The 18,039-nt window shown below is 49.4% G+C and overlaps 1 protein-coding gene across 1 annotated transcript in view; it reads right to left on the bottom strand.

Annotated features, from left to right (window-relative positions):
* The window catches only part of ccn4a (cellular communication network factor 4a), a gene marked incomplete at its 3' end in the record, with an annotated part of 7,703 nt that extends 5,553 nt beyond the window's left edge, over nt 1–2,150 (bottom strand). The window contains exon 1 of the mRNA XM_084484789.1: nt 1,753–2,150. Within this exon, the coding sequence (XP_084340915.1) occupies nt 1,753–1,800 (48 nt within the window). The 5' untranslated portion in view covers nt 1,801–2,150. The remainder of the gene's footprint in view (nt 1–1,752) is intronic.
* Nucleotides 2,151–18,039: the final 15,889 nt, after the last annotated feature.

Raw genomic sequence — 18,039 nt, 5'->3', positions numbered from 1 at the left:
AATTGAGTAAGAGTAATCTGAGAGAAGCGGAGCCAAAATGTGGCTGTGTGATTTGGCAGCGTCTGAGTGTGTGCATGTACGTGTGTGTGTTTGGAAGCAGCCCATGGTGATAATCTCCTAACGCCAATGTCAATGTCAGGTTCAATCTGCATCAAACACTGGCAGCCTCCCACTGATTAGTAAGCAGCAGTAAAAAATAAGTGCTGTATATATATATGTAACAGACACACAAAGCTCTGCCAACAAAAACTGTTTTTGCCTAATTTAAGATACTTCTTAGAAGCGTCAGGGAGTGTTTGCCAAGATCACAAAACCGATAGCGGGTAAGTGCGTCAGAACAGATGCGGTGCCTCAACCGGCCGCCAGAGGGCGGTGACCACCACGACGGCCCCTGGGTGGATTAGCGCTACCTCAAGTCCTTTTAAGTAAATGGGCCTATTACATCATTCCGAGTCACTTATTTTTAGGAAAAAACAAACACAAGCCCACATTCCAAAGGGAACAGTTTGTTATGAGAACCCACAGTACCCAAAACACGCCGGACGAGTGATTTTGAACTTTGGTACTGACTGACTGTTTGACTTGGATCCAAACGACCCCTGCCTTTTGGCAAATAAGTAAGATAGGCCTAAACCTCCACGACGGAACATCGTGTCGCTGCGTCGTTATAGTTTCAGAGCATTAGATTGTCGTTGTTATGAACCAAACTATTAACAGCTTGCAGCTGTGACTGCTCACGTTGCTTGCCGGCGGCTGCCCGTCCACTGCGCTCCTCTCGGGAGGAGAAGGCGAGCAGCCACCAGGGGTCCAACGTGCACCCAGAGCAGCCACCAGGGGTCCAACGTGCACCCAGAGCAGCCACCAGGGGTCCAACGTGCACCCAGGGGAGCCACCAGGGGTCCAACGTGCACCCAGGGGAGCCGGTACAACGCTACCTCACACACACGTGCGTCGCCTAACTAATAATGTCAAACGTCAATTCCATATACTATTTAAATATATATATGTATATTGTGTGTATATACATATATATATATATATATATATATATATATATATATATATATATATATATATATATATATATGTATATTGTGTGCATATATAAACAGTATATGTATATTATTATACAATATATATTTAAATAATATATATTGTGTGTATATATATATCTCAATTCCACATACTATATATATATATATATATATATATATATATATTTTTTTTTTAATTTTTAAATAGTATATGGAATTTATATTTATATATATGTATTTAAACTTTTTCATCACACAAAACACACACAAAAAAAGAACTAAAGAAGAAATAAACGATGGCGTTGTGCATAAGCAACCGACTCACAGCGACGACAGCAGTATAGCCCAATGCATCAATTCAAGCATACATTTACCCATGATCCGTGTCGAAAAAATTACAAGCGATTCCTCAAATCTCCACAAGATGGCAGTAATATGCGAATTATGTCCATCGTGAGACCCTAATCAGACTGCGAATGTTGCAAATGGCTAAATCAAATCCCAGATTTAGTTCTTTAATTTAGTCCGATTAACAGATGAAACCAGTCAAATAATGTGATTCCGTTCGTAAAAACGAACAGGTTAAAATTAAAGTGTTCGCAGTTCATTGAATTGCTTCTCCAATATTAACAATGTGTTTTCCAATTCAAGTTAAAACTTTGACGAAATATGCATTTTACCCGGAGTCATATGTAACATCACAGCTCCCTCGACTCACCTGTTGAAACCCGGCTTCTAACAGAATCCACAACAGGAGCCAACTCATCACTGACCAGGAACGGACTATACATTGGATCCAGAATCAGTCTCGGTTCAGGACGAAAACACGTCGCTCTCCGCAGGTCTTGTGCATCCTTCAGCCTCCGCTGTCATCCCTCCACCTTCTCTCCCTCCACTGGGCCTGCTGGCCGCTGGCTGCCGCTCATATGAACAAGTCCTCGCTGACGTCAGGTCCCGGGAAGAAGAAGAAGCCCCGCAAACTCGGTTTCGTCTCTCCCTCCGATCCACTTTCACCCGTTTTTTTTTTTTTTTTTTTTTTTTTTTTTTCATTCCGCGCGTTTGAAGTCGAGCCCTGAAAACACTGGCAGCCACGTTGGGTTAAGGCGTGTCTTCATCAAACGATATTTATTAGAGAGTGCAGATATCCCTCCCGCCGCCATCTCATCCCAATCACAAGTTAACTCTGGAAGCGCGGGGGGTGGTGTGCCTCTGCCGCCGAGATGAGTTATCGGTAGAGGAGACACGCAACGCGAGTCGAAGTGGCTGCCTGGTGTTTTAAGAAGATGACGATGAGGATGATGGAAGGACTCTAATGATCCCTCTGGATAAATGTTTTCCACGAGGGCAAGTCGTTTCAGTTTGCCTGGTTTGCAGATGTTGAGTTTAATTAACAATGATGTCAGCATTCCGAGCTGGATGACACATTGGCCCATGATGCGAACACCACCAGAAAAACGTTTTCAATCAGACACTGCCAACACAGAGCGTATGGTTAAAGCGGTTTTGGACACCAGATTAATCCTAGACAGGGCCGGCCCGAGCTTTTTAGGGGCCCCCGAGCACAGTTTGACGTGCTAACCTCTCTATAACATTTTAAAGAGCTTAAAACACACGCCCCTTTGGCTATCCCCCGCGTCGGGAAGCTATTTCGGAAAAAAATACGCACGGTAGTCAACGGTGAGAGGCACAAATAGTTTTATCCGTCTGAATTGTGCTGCGAATGACACTTGTGTTGTCTGTCAATATTTTAAAGTCACGAAGGTTTGTCGTGAAGCGGTGAGGAGGTAACCTTTTGTTTTGTGTGTAACCACTCGGTGCACTAACCTCTCTCGTCCCCCCGTGATACGCCCTACCAACACCAACACGTCGTCTCACCCGGTGGGTGTAATCCAACGACTGCTGCCGCTTTTTATCCGCAGGGAAGCGAATCAAAGAGCAGGTTTTCCTCGCGTGACTACGGCTCGGTGCGTAGAGCGCACAGGCATCACAGCGCTAGCTTCAGCGGCTCTGGGAAACTCTGTGGAGAGAGAGAGAGAGAGAGAAAGTCTGAAAAAAGAAGTGGTGCTGTAATTGACATGTCCCCCCGGGAGTGTCTTTCTAATTACGTTTTCTCACAGTAATTCACTTAAACAGTTTGATGACAAACGGACTTCCTTGACACGTCGAATTAACTCTTAAATCGACACACTTGTGTTTGTGTGTAATTCATGGATGGCGATTCAAAGATGGGGGGATCAGAGATGATTGGTCGTTCGCCGCGGAACCACAGTACCACGCCAGTCTCACGCCGAAATACGGTCTCACGGTGGGAGACCGCCGAAGGGGTGTGGCTTAACCTCCCCTATGATCAGCGTCACAAAATAAAACTCGTCACGTTTTGGCGGGAGAGAGGAGCGTCCTTGCCCAGACTGAGCCCCCTCTTCCGATTCCCCCACCAGAGGAGTCCTTCATCCCGGCCAGACGGGTTCTCATCCTCAGCATCCATTTCATAAGTCCTCACCCCCCCCCCCCCCCCCGCCCCTCCACCCTGGACCACATGACCCCTGTAGCCTGCTGCATGACCGACGGCCGTACCCCCCCCCCCCCCCGTCTCCAGCGGTAATCCCCCACCCCCATGGAGGCAGAACCTCAGCGGTACACACAGGGACCCCCCCCCCCCCCCACTATGTTTGGGGGGGGGGGGGTAGCCACTATGTTTATTTGGGGCTACAAACAAATAGTAATTCATTCCCCACATCTTCCATGGGACTGTTGCTAATGGCAACGGTGGATGAGTGATCAGTGTTTCAGACTTGCACATGTGAAGAGGAAATCAACGACACAAAGTTTTCAGAGAATGAGCGTAGGTTAGGTTTGTTTAGGTGTGTTCATAGTTCTTGGTGAAACTGTGAGGTGAGACACACACACACACACACACACACACACACACACACACACACACACCACAGCTCACAGAGTCACACATCTCACCAACGGACGTCCTAGACAGCCCGTGACGGACTGGTCTGGTCTGCTGTGTGGCAGACTGTCGAGCAGACTAGAGACCCACGTCCTTCTGGATGATGTCTGAAGACCTCCACCACAGGGACGCCTCAGCCTGCTGGCTCACACGGTCATTAGAGCTCACATCCGTGACTACACCTCCACGTCCACGCGAACCGCCTCCTCCCCCCCCTCCTCCCCCTCCTCCTCCTCCTCCCCCCCTCCTCCTCCTCCTCCCCCTCCCCCTCCTCCTCCTCCTCCCCCTCCTCCTTCTCCCCCTCCTCCTCCTCCTCCTCCTCCTCCCCCCCTCCTCCTCCTCCTCCCCCCCCTCCCCCTCCTCCCCCTCCTCCTCCTCCTCCCCCTCCTCCCCCTCCTCCTCCCCCTCCTCCCCCTCCTCATTAAATCCCTCCACTTAATACACGAGGGCCTTGGAGTTGATGTTTTGGAAATGGCCCGGCCCGCGGAGTCAAGTGGAGTCTCTAATCCCGCTCAGGACGGATCCCGGGATACGTGAACTCCAGCCTGGACCCTAGAACGAGCCGTGAGGAGGACGCAGAAAGAGAACGCAAGGTTCCACCAGAGCGCTGAACCTGGTCTCACTCTTTTATTGTTATGGTATGTTATTTAGTAAGGTTTATAGTGCAAATAATACAATCATACTATTGTTACCAGTCCTCACACACACACACACACACACACACACACACACACACACACACGCGCGCGCGCATGCAGACATGCAGGCGCACAGTTTCAGGTTTTGTTCCGATCTCAAAGCGTATAGTTCACCGACTACGTGCTGAAAGTATCACAATATATTTGCAAAACCATGAAAGTAAATGTATGCATTTCAAACTCAACAAACCCAGCATGTACAAAACAAGGATGTGTGTGTGTGTGTGTGTGTGTATATGATAGAGAGAAAGAGAGAGTGTATGTGCATGTGTGTGTGTGTGTGTGTGTGTGTGTGTGTGTGTGTGTGTGTGTGTGTGTGTGTGTATATGATAGAGAGAAAGAGAGAGTGTATGTGCATGTGTGTGTGTGTGTGTGTGTGTGTGGGTCTGTGGGTCAAAGAAAAAGCAAGAGGTTCCCGTGGAGGTTGTGCGCTCAGGGCCCGTCCAGTAATTAGACCGGCTTTATATAGCTGTGGTCTGGGCCCAGTCACTACACACAGTACATCTGCTCTGGTCCACTTGTTGGAAATCTCACACAGCTAGGCTCCGGCCTACTGCCCCACGGGGCTGCTTCCACTATGTGCCCCTTAAGTCCCCTTAAGTCCCCTTAAGTTACGTCCCCTTTTGAGTGTATCTGAGGTCAAATGTGCGCCTTGTGAGCTTTTAAACTAGCCGTTAACTTTTGAAGCTTCTCGTAAATTTCTCAGAGGATTGGATGGAATTCGCTCGTGAAAGAACACATTATTTATATTCCCGTGTTTATAATGGACTTAGTCGAAAAAAACAGACATGCGTAATGGAGGCACTTGGTGATAATTGACACATTAATCGTGGGCTGTTATCTTACGGCTGACGGGATTTCACAACCCCGCAAACGTTCTCTCCCTTATCGGTGAGAAGGTCCCTGGAGAGCGAGCGATAGGGCCGTATAAAGTTTCCATTGCTTTGTATGTTTTGACAAATGGAAATTGCTAATGCCCTATCCAAACATCTTGCCTGAGTCAACCTCCCGGCCAAACACAACCGCTCACTGAGGCTGAGGCCGCGGCCGGCAGGTCCCATTCCTCTGGAGCGGTGCCAACGCCCTCGGACCGGCAGGCTCGGTATTTGGTGTCACTTTAAAAACAGCGTTCAGCACAAACAACACATTTTTCATGTGCAGAAAGCGTGTGAAAATACGATTGGACACTGCCCGAGTCTTTTTTAACCTCCTTCCATGATCGGGTCTCAACAGTTTGTCTGGCATACGGTTGTTTTTTCAACTGAAATAGTGCATGGCTCTTATCGTTTTTTTATTTGAATTAAAGGGCATGCCGTGTTGTGACGTGTACTAAGCACGGCGTACTTCTAACAAAGGGTGTAGCAAGACTGCAAAGGATGTGATAAACTGTAATAATATGTCCACTGTACAACAAAAGAGAGAAAGCCATAGTAACACCCCCACCCCCCCCTCAACCCGCTCACTGTGAACATCTGCAGAGCTGAAAACGTGTGAAGAACCATTGAGAACCATTACGTCTGTCAGCTCCCCTCCTCGCCTCCCGTGTCTCCATTAGTACCGCTCGGCCTTCTGGCGTTCAGACGTGGTGACAGGGACGTGAACCTTGAGTACCGCGGCGAGAACGCCAGCTTCCCCCAAAGAGTCAAAGAGCCGAGCTTCGCCGTTGAAAAACAGTACGCAACACGTCAGCCCAGGCATGTGGGGTGATGTGGGGTGTGTTGTATATTGTATATGTTGGCGGTGGGCCAGCAAGGACGAAACCTAGTCAGTGTGGAGAGATAGGAGACCGGAGAGAAAAGCAGAAGAAAAATGAGAGAGAGAGAGAGAAAGAAATGTAGAAAAGTGGGAGTGGGGGGGGGGGGGCACAAAGCGATGTTGTTAGTGTCGTAATGTGCAAGTGTGTGCATGTTAGCGAAGCATTGAGGTGGGCAGGTGTGGGTTTCACAGACATGCACACACACACACACACACACACACACACACACACACACAGTGTACCCACATCTCACCTCTTTATTAAAATGTCAGAGAGCACCTGTGATGTATGCCCTAGACAGCCCTAGGCTTCACTTCCATGAAGCCACTTGGCTTGCTTCATGTGTTTGGGCTTTGACCGAGGAGAGGCGACGCTCAGACAAAGGAAGAGATTCACGCGCCGCTTGATCCAATCCCCTTCTGCCTCGGCAACACCATTCTAAAACCACTATCCATCGAAGAAAAAAACACCTTTTTTTGTGTGAGTTTACAATTCCCACCACCACTCCGGTGAAAGGCAGATCAGCAGCAGTAGTCTTAATGCAAACCATATGTTTCCCGGATATAATTACCAACCGTCAAATAACGACGCCGTTTACTGTCGGGCCAAGGTCGTCCGAGAGAAACAAGAGTGGTTGTAGAGTTAGCGCCCCGCAGATGAACGGATGGCTTGCAGACTTAAATTTCAGATCTTGCATGGATGTGCCCGGCCTAGCGCAGGAATGCCTGCTCCCAGAGGGGGTTGTCTCGTGTTTGGGTTGCCATCTCTAAAGGGCTCTTTATGGTCCCACGTTCACGCAACGCAACGAGCACGCAGACGCTTCGACGTAGTCGTGAACCTTTGTGGTTCTGCGTCGGGTTTACGTGTCACTGTGCATGTCCGTGGTGAAGAGAGAACAAACGGTTGGTCTTTGTCTGTGCATTGCTGCTATTACTTTACAACTGGTCTACCACTAGGAGTTTTGATTATGGTATGGTATGGATTCTCGCAACTTCTCGAAAGCTGAATACGACTCAAACTATGTGCAACCAAAACAAAGAAGACGGGCTTCTAGTTGGTCGTCGTTGTCCATTCTGGTCTTTACATTCGAAGTCTATGATGACCGAATACAAAACGTCTCCACTTTTTACAGATTACTAGCGAGTAAGAAAAAGGTTAAGCCTATGAAGGCAAAAGTTAAATGTTTTGCCTTCGATTTTTTACAATTTTTAGGAGGCGCACGTCAGAACCTCGCGGTGGACGCAAGGAGGGTCCGCAAGGATGTGAGGGGTCCGTGACCCCCTTTGCATTGCGTGACATTACGTGGGACCATAACCAGCCCTTTAACTCAACTCGCCTCGACTCGACTCGGTTCCAGGCGCGTTTCCATCTAAAAAAGTACCTCTTCAATGTGGGCGGGTCGTAGAAAAGAACCTCTCCACCATGGGCGGGTCGTCATTAGGTTTTAATCACGGGAGACGCGATTCCCGGGAAATCTGAATCTGATCAAGACTATTTCCTGATTCCCGGGAAAGGTTATGATGGGAAATAAAATAAAATAAAAAGCGCAATGACTGCGCGTCTATTGTTGTCATACGGTAACGTTGATGGAGGCGAAACTCGAATCCTAGGAAAGGAACGACACTAAAACGGAACAGCGAAACGCTGATCCTCCGGAGCCGGTCCGTGGACTCCAGCCACGCCGGACACACACAACCACACCCGACACACACACAACCACGCACAGCCTAACTCTAGCCCCGGGAAAGGAGCGACACACACGGCGAAACGCTGATCAGTGTCCCCCTTGGGAGCGGGTTCGTGGACTCCAACCACGCCGGACACAACTTAACTTTGAGTGATTATTCCCATTTACAGCCGCTGGCCAATCAGTTTCCAGCAGCCTGTTTACATCACACAAAAGTACCTACTCCTCTCGCTTGGAACCTCGACGGAGGTAGTACTAAAAAAAAGTACCCGGTACCTTTTTTGCCAATGGAAACGCAAAAAAGGCGTGGCGAGTCGAGTCGAGCTGGTACTGGCGGTGGAAAAGCGGCATTAGTGGGCTGATAAAAAGTTACTTTCCATATAGGGTAACTAAGTAAAGTAAAGGGATTACTTTGTTTTAAGAAGTAATGAGTAACGAGCAAACACCTCTTTTTAAAAGTATTTAAAGTTTTTAAAAGTAACTTCCCCAGCACCGGTCATAGATGATAAATCCCTGAACACGGACAGCAAAGGTCCCTGTTTGTTTGTCGGTAATTCAGCTGTTGACATGAACTGGGACGGTGTTACGTACATAGAGCGATCATTTCATGACTGTGACTAAGCAGGCGATGGCGCCATGGCAAAATGGTGTTCCTGTCTTAATGAACTGGTAGAGGATGGCATCACCACTGAGGCACCCAATAGCGTATTTCTAAAGATGGGATTGAGAGGAAATAAGTGGAACATCAGGGCGAGAGGTGTACGGGATCAGTCAGTGATCTGTTCCTGAACACCAGCTCATCAGCTCTGAACCCAGAGCCCCACACATGTTCTCCCACTGAACCTACGGAGCCACCACGGCGGTCAGGAGGACCTTCTCCAAACTGAGCTTATAGAAGAGGGGTTGTGCCGCTGAGGTCATGCCGTGAAGATCGTGCAGAAAACCAAAACCAGATTCTCGAAACCTCTTGATGGTTTATTCGATTACAAGCTCAAAGAACTCCCCACGGACCAGAGCAGCGACTGCCTCACTGTTATATTTACTTTCCTTTTCGTCTGACATCCGTCGTTCACTTTATGTGAGATGACTGGAAACTATATAGGAAGTCATAAAGTTACACACAGTTAGATAGATAGATAGACGGACGGACGGACGGACGGACGGACGGACGGACGGACGGACAGACGGACAGACAGACAGACAGACAGACAGACAGACAGACAGACAGACAGACAGACAGACAGACAGACAGACAGACAGACAGACAGACAGATCATTTTAATAATCCTTTAAAGGAAATTACAGTGTAACTGCAGCTTCAAGACAGACAATCACCACACATTTCCACAGATAGCTTCCATGCTTAAGAGTTTAAATACCATAAATAAATACTAAAATAAAGTGCCAAGTTAGTTTTGTACAGTACTCAGGGTATCGCTCAATGAATTATGACACACGGGGCCCTACAATGCATCACACGACTTGCCACATCATTTCTTTCACTTTCTCCTTATCTTGTTCCAGTCGAAGATTTATGGTACGATGTCATTATTCCCTCAAACGAGAACACATTTGTAACGTTTGGGTATATCCTGTTACACAATCCAGATTCCACAGCGCCGAGGGGGGGGGGAGCTATGTTTGACAGTGGTCATCTATGTTTGGTGGTCATTCAAGGCTGAGAACCTTCAACGGGGATGACAAGGTGAATTCCAGAGTCAAGAATGCCGAGCAGGAATGGGAGGAATGTGGGATATTGGAGGACTATCAAATTCCATGTGTCCACTGACTGTTTGGTTATCAGTGGGAGTGTGCATAGGCCTCCCCCGTCACAGACTAGGACAAAGTATTCTGCTGCAACTCCTTGTTTGCACCGTGCTAAACGTTTCATATTAAAGATTTATTTGGATATTTGGAGAGGTCTCAAGGTCTCAACATTTTTGACACAATGAAAGAATAGGAAGGGGTTCAGGCTCTGAGGATTGGTATGTCGATGGATGACGTCCGTTAGAAGGGTTTAAGTCTGGTTTCCCGACTTATGTTGCATAATTTCCTGACCCCAAGTGTCTGTTGTTTTGCCAACCCCCATTTCTTTTCAAATATGGGCACGTGGCACAAAGTTACGCTGCAGTTACGCTGGGGGGGGGGGGGGGGGGGGTGGACGGACTCGTGTTTTTTGGACGATATTCAACAGTGTTGGCCCTACTTCTCTTACTTTACGTACACCTGCCATATAAATGCTGACAGGACCTGGCAAGCCCAAGGAGCCATCCATAACACTGCTCGTCTAGCTCAGCAGCTAGGCCGATATAAGCCTCTGCAACTATCTGTCAGACTGACCTTTCTTCACACGGTAGCTCTGCCCTGCAGCTTTAGTCTCAACAACTGTTTATGCTAGTAGCTTTAGCTATGGGTACAAAATCAAATATAGGGCTTATACATCAGAATGCACCGTGGGATTTTTTTAGTTGGAGTCCATCCATTATTTCGAATTGACATGAGGGTTGTAGTAATGTTAAATCCTAAACCAATGTATGTATACATTGACCTCCTAGGCTAATGTAAACTTAATTTACCCATTTATTGCATTAGAAACACGGTGGCACTTTCACACAACTTCTTGCCATACGCTTTCCAATGAATTGACAGGGGTCGACCCTATGTCCCCCTGGTCCTATGTCCCCCTGGTCCTATGTTCCCCTGGTCCTATGTCCCCCTGGTCCTATGTCCCCTGGTCCTCTGTTCCCCTGGTCCTATGTTCCTCTGGTCCTATGTTCCTCTGGTCCTATGTTCCCCTGGTCCTATGTCCCCCTGGTCCTATGTCCCCTGGTCCTATGTCCCCCTGGTCCTATGTTCCCCTGGTCCTATGTTCCCCTGGTCCTATGTCCCCCTGGTCCTATGTTCCCCTGGTCCTATGTCCCCCTGGTCCTATGTCCCCTGGTCCTATGTCCCCCTGGTCCTATGTCCCTCTGGTCCTATGTTCCTCTGGTCCTATGTCCCTCTGGTCCTATGTTCCCCGCTTTGTATGTGACCGGGGAGCAAATGTGTTTTTCGTAGGCGGAATGCGGAAGAATCATGAATATTAGGGTTAGGGTTAGGGTTAGGGTTAGGAGTCTGCGTGCGAGTTTGTCGTGACCGGGGAACATAGAACCCGGGGAACAGACAACGTTAGCCTACTTCCAACATAATAACTACAACTAATCAAATGCTTCTATCCAAAACGGCAGCAGCCATTGTGATGTGCAAGTCCTACAGTGAGGGTTCGCATTATAATATAAATAGCATTTACTACTGCTCTATTAGCGCCTTTTGTATAGAAGCTGTAAGTTATACTAACTGCTGTACTCAGCAACAAAAGATATTGTCAGTGCAAAGAGGAATTTTCCTGTTAAAAATGGAAACATGGAAATAGCCATAATTGACAGGCCATGTAGACTCTCAGTTACAGTGTCAGTTACACTTCATGTCAAAGCAAAAGCAGGGAACTGAATGAGTTATGATGGCGTCTGCATAATCTGGGGTGGTCTGGAACATTTTATGTTGTGCTCATGTAGGCGAGGCGAAGCAGAGAGCATATTTATTCATATTGCACACTTCATACTGTGCAAGTTTATCCTGGACCCAGGATATTTATGTATACATCTTAATCACAACTTAAACAGTATTCATTAACAGTGCACATCTTTACAAATCTACCACCCTCAATATTGTACACAATACAAGTGGGGTGTAAATGTATTTGTGTCTGAATCCATACATCTGGCAGGTATGTGACCTTTATGTCAGTGGTATTCCGTATCCTGGATCCGGGATGTATACGTGTGCAACTTAAACACCATACTCAGCAGCAGAACGTCTAAGCTGTGTGGGGTGGTGCATGTCTCTGGGTGTCAGCCCCCATCCATCTGGTGAGCTGCAGGCCCGGACACGCAGCCATGGGTCCAGCGCCAGGGGACTGTGGAGGGGGGGGGGGGGGGGGGGGGGGGGGGGCGAACGTAAGCCCAGGCAGGTAACACTTCTCCGAAGTGTCTCTGGAACATGCCGGAGTTAGGAAGATGAATGCGTGACCAAGGCCGGGTAGTGGCTTGTGGAGACCTGAGCGAGACAGAGAGCGAGAGAGAGAGAGAGAGAGAGAGAGAGAGAGAGAGAGAGAGAGAGAGAGAGAGAGACACCTTCATGTGTGATAGGAGCGGTGGCGGCGGCGGTGTGTTCAGACATTCCAGGGTTTCGTGTGTCTGTTTCACTTATGAAACTGGATCATCATCTTCCTTTGAGAATAAACATCATCTATCTATTTAGTAAAAAAAAAAAAACGAATAACCTGACGGAAACACAACACACAGACAGCGTTCTGCACGTTATCCAAAACATCACTGCCATCGTATCTTTAACCACCGACCCCTTAAGCCGAGAGAGGCTTAGAGCAGACACGCCGAGAGAGTCGCCAGAGTCACAGGTTCTGGCTCCCAAGCAGCTCACCTTGTGGTGTCTAAACCAGGGGGGGGGGAGGGGGGGGGGAGACGGAGGAGGAGGGGGGGGGGGGATGAGTTCAACTTTCACAGGTGCGCCCCGTAAACAAACATTGCACAAAACAGGCGTAATGAGCGGGTTATAGAGGCTGACGCAGCGGCTAAACGGGCCCACTCCCAGCGGGCCCCTTGAGTCCGGAGCTCAGCGGTCAGTGGTCATTACAGCAGGGAGCAGGCCCCGGGCGCGCGGGCACAGGGCAACCCATAGTTACCCTGGTACCCGGGCCCCAAGGGCTGGTATTATCCCACCGTGGGGAGAGAGGACGGTAGTTTGGAGGATGGAGATTTATGTATATATAATATATACGTAAGTGTGTGTGTGTGTATATGTGTGTGTGTGTGTGTGTGTGTGTGTGTATACATGTGTGTATGTGTGTGTGTGTGTGTGTGTGTGTGTGTGTGTGTGTGTGTGTGTGTGCATGCGTGCGTGCGTGCGTGTATATATATATGTGTGTGTGTGTGTGTGTGTGTGTGTGCGCGTGTGTGCGTGCTTGCGTGCGTGTGTGTGTGTGCGTGCGTGTATATGTGTGTGTGTGTGTGTGTGTATATATATGTGTATGTGTGTGTGCGTGCGTGCGTGCGTGTGTGTGTGTGACTTTCCCCTCATTGCAGTGCAGCACATCTTCAGGGACGCCCCCCCGCTGTTCAATTCAAGAACGCCCCCCCCCCCCCCCATCAAAGCAGCCCCTGATGGTTGTTATGCTACGGAAAACGCAGACCTCGATGTTACCCCGGCTGAGACCTGCTGCTGTCACCGGTCGTTAAGCCTTTGGCTTTTTTTCAGACGCAGAGAAAAGTGTTACTGTCTGTTTAGCAAAAGCAAACAACTTTATGATTTCGTTTGGGGGGAAAGGGATTGAAACTCTCTCCTTCCCGAAGTCGAGCAGCAGCAGCAGCAGCAGCCGCTCCGCCGCGTGCCGGCGGACGCCCCGCACACGGCGGCCGCGCATCGCAGCGCGTTTGGCGATTGTCGCGTGCGGTTTTTGCTGTCGAGTTCAGTGATGTCATTACTGGGAGCAAAAAGTTTCCAAAGTGCCTGAAAAAAAGGGAATAAATAAAGTGCGAGTCGGTTCTTATTTAATGCTCCTTGTGGACGCAGTAATGGTTCAAATCTGGGCTATAAAACAGAGAAGTCTGCTATTTAAGCCGACGTATTCAAACAAGTATTTGCTTTGCAAATCAAACGCTTCTCATAGTAGTGTTGAAGTACTCAACACTACTAATCTCCGAGCAAGCAGTGTCGTACCACACGTCGTACTAGGCTCTAATTGTGGCCCCGGGATTCCCCTGTAACCCTCTACTGCCACTGGTTTGTTCCTCTTCTATAACCAGTGCTGCTGGAGTAAAGGTGGCCAGTGTGTCAGTGTTACCCACAGCAAATAGCACCACAAAGGGCCCTCTGGCGGTTTGTGTTTGACTCCCAGCCAAAAGCTCCATGTTCAACCCCTAATGTCTGCCATGTCTACAGACATGCATCCCTGAGCAACCCCCCCCCCCGCCACCACCACTAATGACCGGTTTCTAGGAAATGCAAGCTGCGTTTGATAAACCTAAATGAGTGCTGAGCTAAATTGAAGATAGTCAAACGGAAACAGATGGGGGCTTTATTGTAGACATTCACTTTGCATAACATAAAAAGTCAAGGCTATTGCACATACACGCCGAGTAGTCGGAGCCTAAGTGACGCTCAGAGAGTGAGGACCACAGTCATGGAGACTAAAGCCGGCCACACACACGCACACCGCCGGCGAAGTGCAGCGGTGCGCCGTTTCCGCGCGTCGAACGCCGCCGCTGTGTTTTGAAAAGCAGCAGATCAACAAACAGAGTCGCTATAGGCTACCGTTACGTTACACCAGTTGTTCTATGACTACATACACGGCCCTGATGCCCGTGATCCTCTGTTTGTGCTTACAATGATCGTCGCATTAATTCATAGTCACTTACGTCCTGTCGGGCGCTTTGTTTACGGTCTAGTCACTTTATTTACTCACTTTATTGCTCATTAATTTTGCATTGTGGAATTATTCATCTACTGTATCAACAACAATCTCCACATGTGCAGGACCTTGTATCAAGCCGGGGCGTACGAAATAGCTTTTTAAAAAGGCGCTTTTTCACACGCGGCGACCGCTAGGAAATAGACCAGTGGCGTGAAGCTCAGTGGGGCGGCGTGCTGCCGCGCGTCAAGGCGCCACCGGTTGTGGGCTAGTACGTCGGAAATAATGGGAGAGTTCTTTTTGCCGCTGCGCCAGTGGTGTGTGTTGGGCTTAAGAGCCAAGCTGATGTCATACAAACCCCCCCCCCCCCCCCCGGTCAGGAAGCACGGCACAGCGAGAGACACCAAGCACAGCCACGAGATAACACGCAGGGGAGGGAGAGAACTGCAGCAGGGGATCTGATGGGAGACAGCTCCGGCATCCACCTCATCCTCCATCCACCTCATCCTCCATCCTCCTCATCCTCATCCGCTGATCCGGGGGGTGGGGTCGCGGGGTGCAGCAGCTTTAGCAAGAGGGGGGGGGCCCAGACTTCCCTTTCCCGGGGGGGGGACGGGGGGGGGGGGGGGGGGATCCCGAGGCGTCTCCCAGTTCCAGTGTTGAGATATAATCTCTCCACCCAGTCCTGGGTCTTCCCCCCGAGGTCTCCTCCCCGCTGGTCGTGCCTGGAGGAACCACACCTCACCTCTATCCACTAAGACTGCAATTTCATCCAGTGACGACAGACACTGGGCAGCCCTACTGTCGCTCACACAACAATACAAAACGGTGCGTCCAAGAATAACCACGGTTACTAGAGCGACCGCCCCGACCGCGAGGCGGGTTTCAGGGGGACGGGGTCCGGCCAGCAGTCATCACTCTGAGGTAATCCAGCAGAGTGGCTCTGCTGCGTCTGAGCTCTGAGGAGGTTCAGGAAGGCGTCTGATGGTGACGGGGGCTGATGGCTTAGGCAGATGTTGTGTCGTATATATTTCGCAGAAGCTTTGTCGGCCAAGACGCTCGGGCGAGGCCAGTGCCAGACGTGAAGCATTAAACGGCCGGTGACTGGCTGCTGGCTCCTGTACTGTACGTGGTCTGTCGTTCCACACATTCCGGTTCTACACATTCGCAAAAAAAAATTGAAACGCGCACATGCACACACGCACGGACACGCACGGACACGCACACACACGCACACACAAATACACAGTTGCAAGCACATCGATATATGGACTCATATCCTCTGTGTTACACCCACACACATGCAGAAATACACACACCCACACACACACACACACACACACACACACACACACACACACGTGTGCGTTGTTTCTGCCAGCTGGGTGTTGATGCGTGTGGTTTCAGGCCGGGGCTGCCTGGGTCAGTACAGGACCGCTCTGTATCCCGATAGCGCCTCATTACGGCCGGCCGCAGCGGGGCCGAGGTGGTGCACGGTGGCAGGCCCTTTTGTTTCCGGTGCAGGAGGAGAAACTGTGCAACGAAAACAAAAACATTCGACGTGTCCCGCAGCCATCCTGCTGCACCAGAAAAAGCCCCAAGCCATACGGATCCCCATGTATATATATATATATATATATATATATATATATTCACCAAACAGAGGTGGATGAAAGGAATGCTTCACAGCTAGTCATTTAGTAATTTTAGACGCAGGGCGTGGGACTCAGTTGTCCTTGAAGTGTGTGAGACGTGAGACGTGGTACGGCAGCGCGGCAGCAGCAACCAGAGTCTGAGTCTGGCCTCGCTGTCAGCAGCACTGGTCAGCCACACACAAGACATCTGGTAGGGGGAGGGAGGGCCAGACGAGGGAGGGAGAGAGGGGGAGAGAGAGCGGGAGAGATAGAAGGGGAAAAGGGAGAAAGAGGGAGAGTGGGGGGGGGGGGGGGATAGAGAGAGAAGGGGAAAAGGGAGAAAGAGAGGGAGGGAGAGAGAGAGCGAGATAGAAGGGGAAAAGGGAGAAAGAGGGAGAGTGGGGGGGATGGAAGAGGGACTAGCGATAGAGAGAGTGAGCAAGTGGGAGAGAGAGAGAGGGAGGAATGTGAGCGGGAGAGGGGGAGGAGGAGGGAGAGAGTGAGGAATAGGAGGGGGAAGAGAATAAGGGGAGGGTCACAGAGGAAGAGACAGGGGGAGACAGGAAGAGAGAGAGGTGGAAAGAGAGAGAGAGAGAGAGAGAGAGAGAGAGAGAGAGAGAGAGAGAGAGAGAGATGGGAAGGAAGAGGGAGAAAGGAAAGGAGAGGGCAAGAGGGGGGAGAGAAAGAAAGGAAGAGAGAGGGGGGAGAGAAAGAAAGGAAGAGAGAGGGAGAGAGAGGGAGGGAGAGAGAGGGAGAGGGAGGGAGAGAGAGAGAGGGAGAGGGAGCACATACTGTTAAACACAGCCTACAAATCACCACTACCACCACCACGGCCAACATCAGAGATGGACCGAGACGGAACAAGACGGTCCAACATCTCCTTTAAAACCGTCACACATAAATCATCGTGGAGGAAAGAGCTTCAGTCAGCCAAATGTCACCTTCTCTAGCCCCCGTCGCCCGCACTCACACCTGCTCTCGGCCTTTTATGAGAGTTTGCAAGAATGAAGACTTGTCACAACCGCCCCGTCTTGTAACACTCTGGAGTAGCAAACGGTGGAGGAAATCCGTTTGGTGGGCCATACGGGATGATAAGTCATAATATTAGTTATAGTTAGTGTGTGTCGTAGCAACATAATTATATTAGTTTGATGCCAAAATTTGGAACAGTCACGGCCTCGTAGTTGTTGTACATTTATTTATCAGGTTCTAACACTGGTAGCTATAGATATCTCTGTGTAAACTTGTTGCCTTTTCAAAAAAAAAAAAAAAAAAAGTCACTGGCCTGTAAGAACAAGCACCGATATATAACCTGTAACCGTGATATGCCCTTTACCTGACTCCTGAATCCTTCTACTAGTAAATGTTTATTACCAGGTAGGCCAAGCCAAAGAAGTCATAATCATTAGATCACGTAGCATTTCAACATGCAGCACATACTACTGCATGCACACGGGGCATGGGGACGGTGCGTGTGTGAACGAGTGGAAAAGAGAAGTGCGGGTTCAGGCCTAAGTAATTCCATGACCTCACGGCGTGTTGTTATTTACCTCTGAGTCCATGTGAACCAGACCATGAGGCCAGAGGGGCGTGTTGCCTCGCTGCTTACTGAGGCTTGACCTCACCTTCTGCAGAACCCGCCAACATCCTCCCGCTCTGCCTCTGTGTGTGTGTGTGTGTGAGGTGTGTCCTGTAGTCACCTCTCATTCCTGTTACAGGTTTCTGGGAATTCCTTGGGTCGCACATTGTTGTGCTGCTCGTTATTGGAAAGCCCAAATGTTATGACTGAGTTCATTATGACAACA

Source organism: Micromesistius poutassou (genome assembly GCF_964030765.1).
Source record: "Micromesistius poutassou genome assembly, chromosome: 20".
Taxonomy (NCBI): Eukaryota; Metazoa; Chordata; class Actinopteri; order Gadiformes; family Gadidae; genus Micromesistius; species Micromesistius poutassou.
Note: the sequence above shows the minus strand (reverse complement) of the source record. Positions and strands in the feature narration are given on the sequence as shown.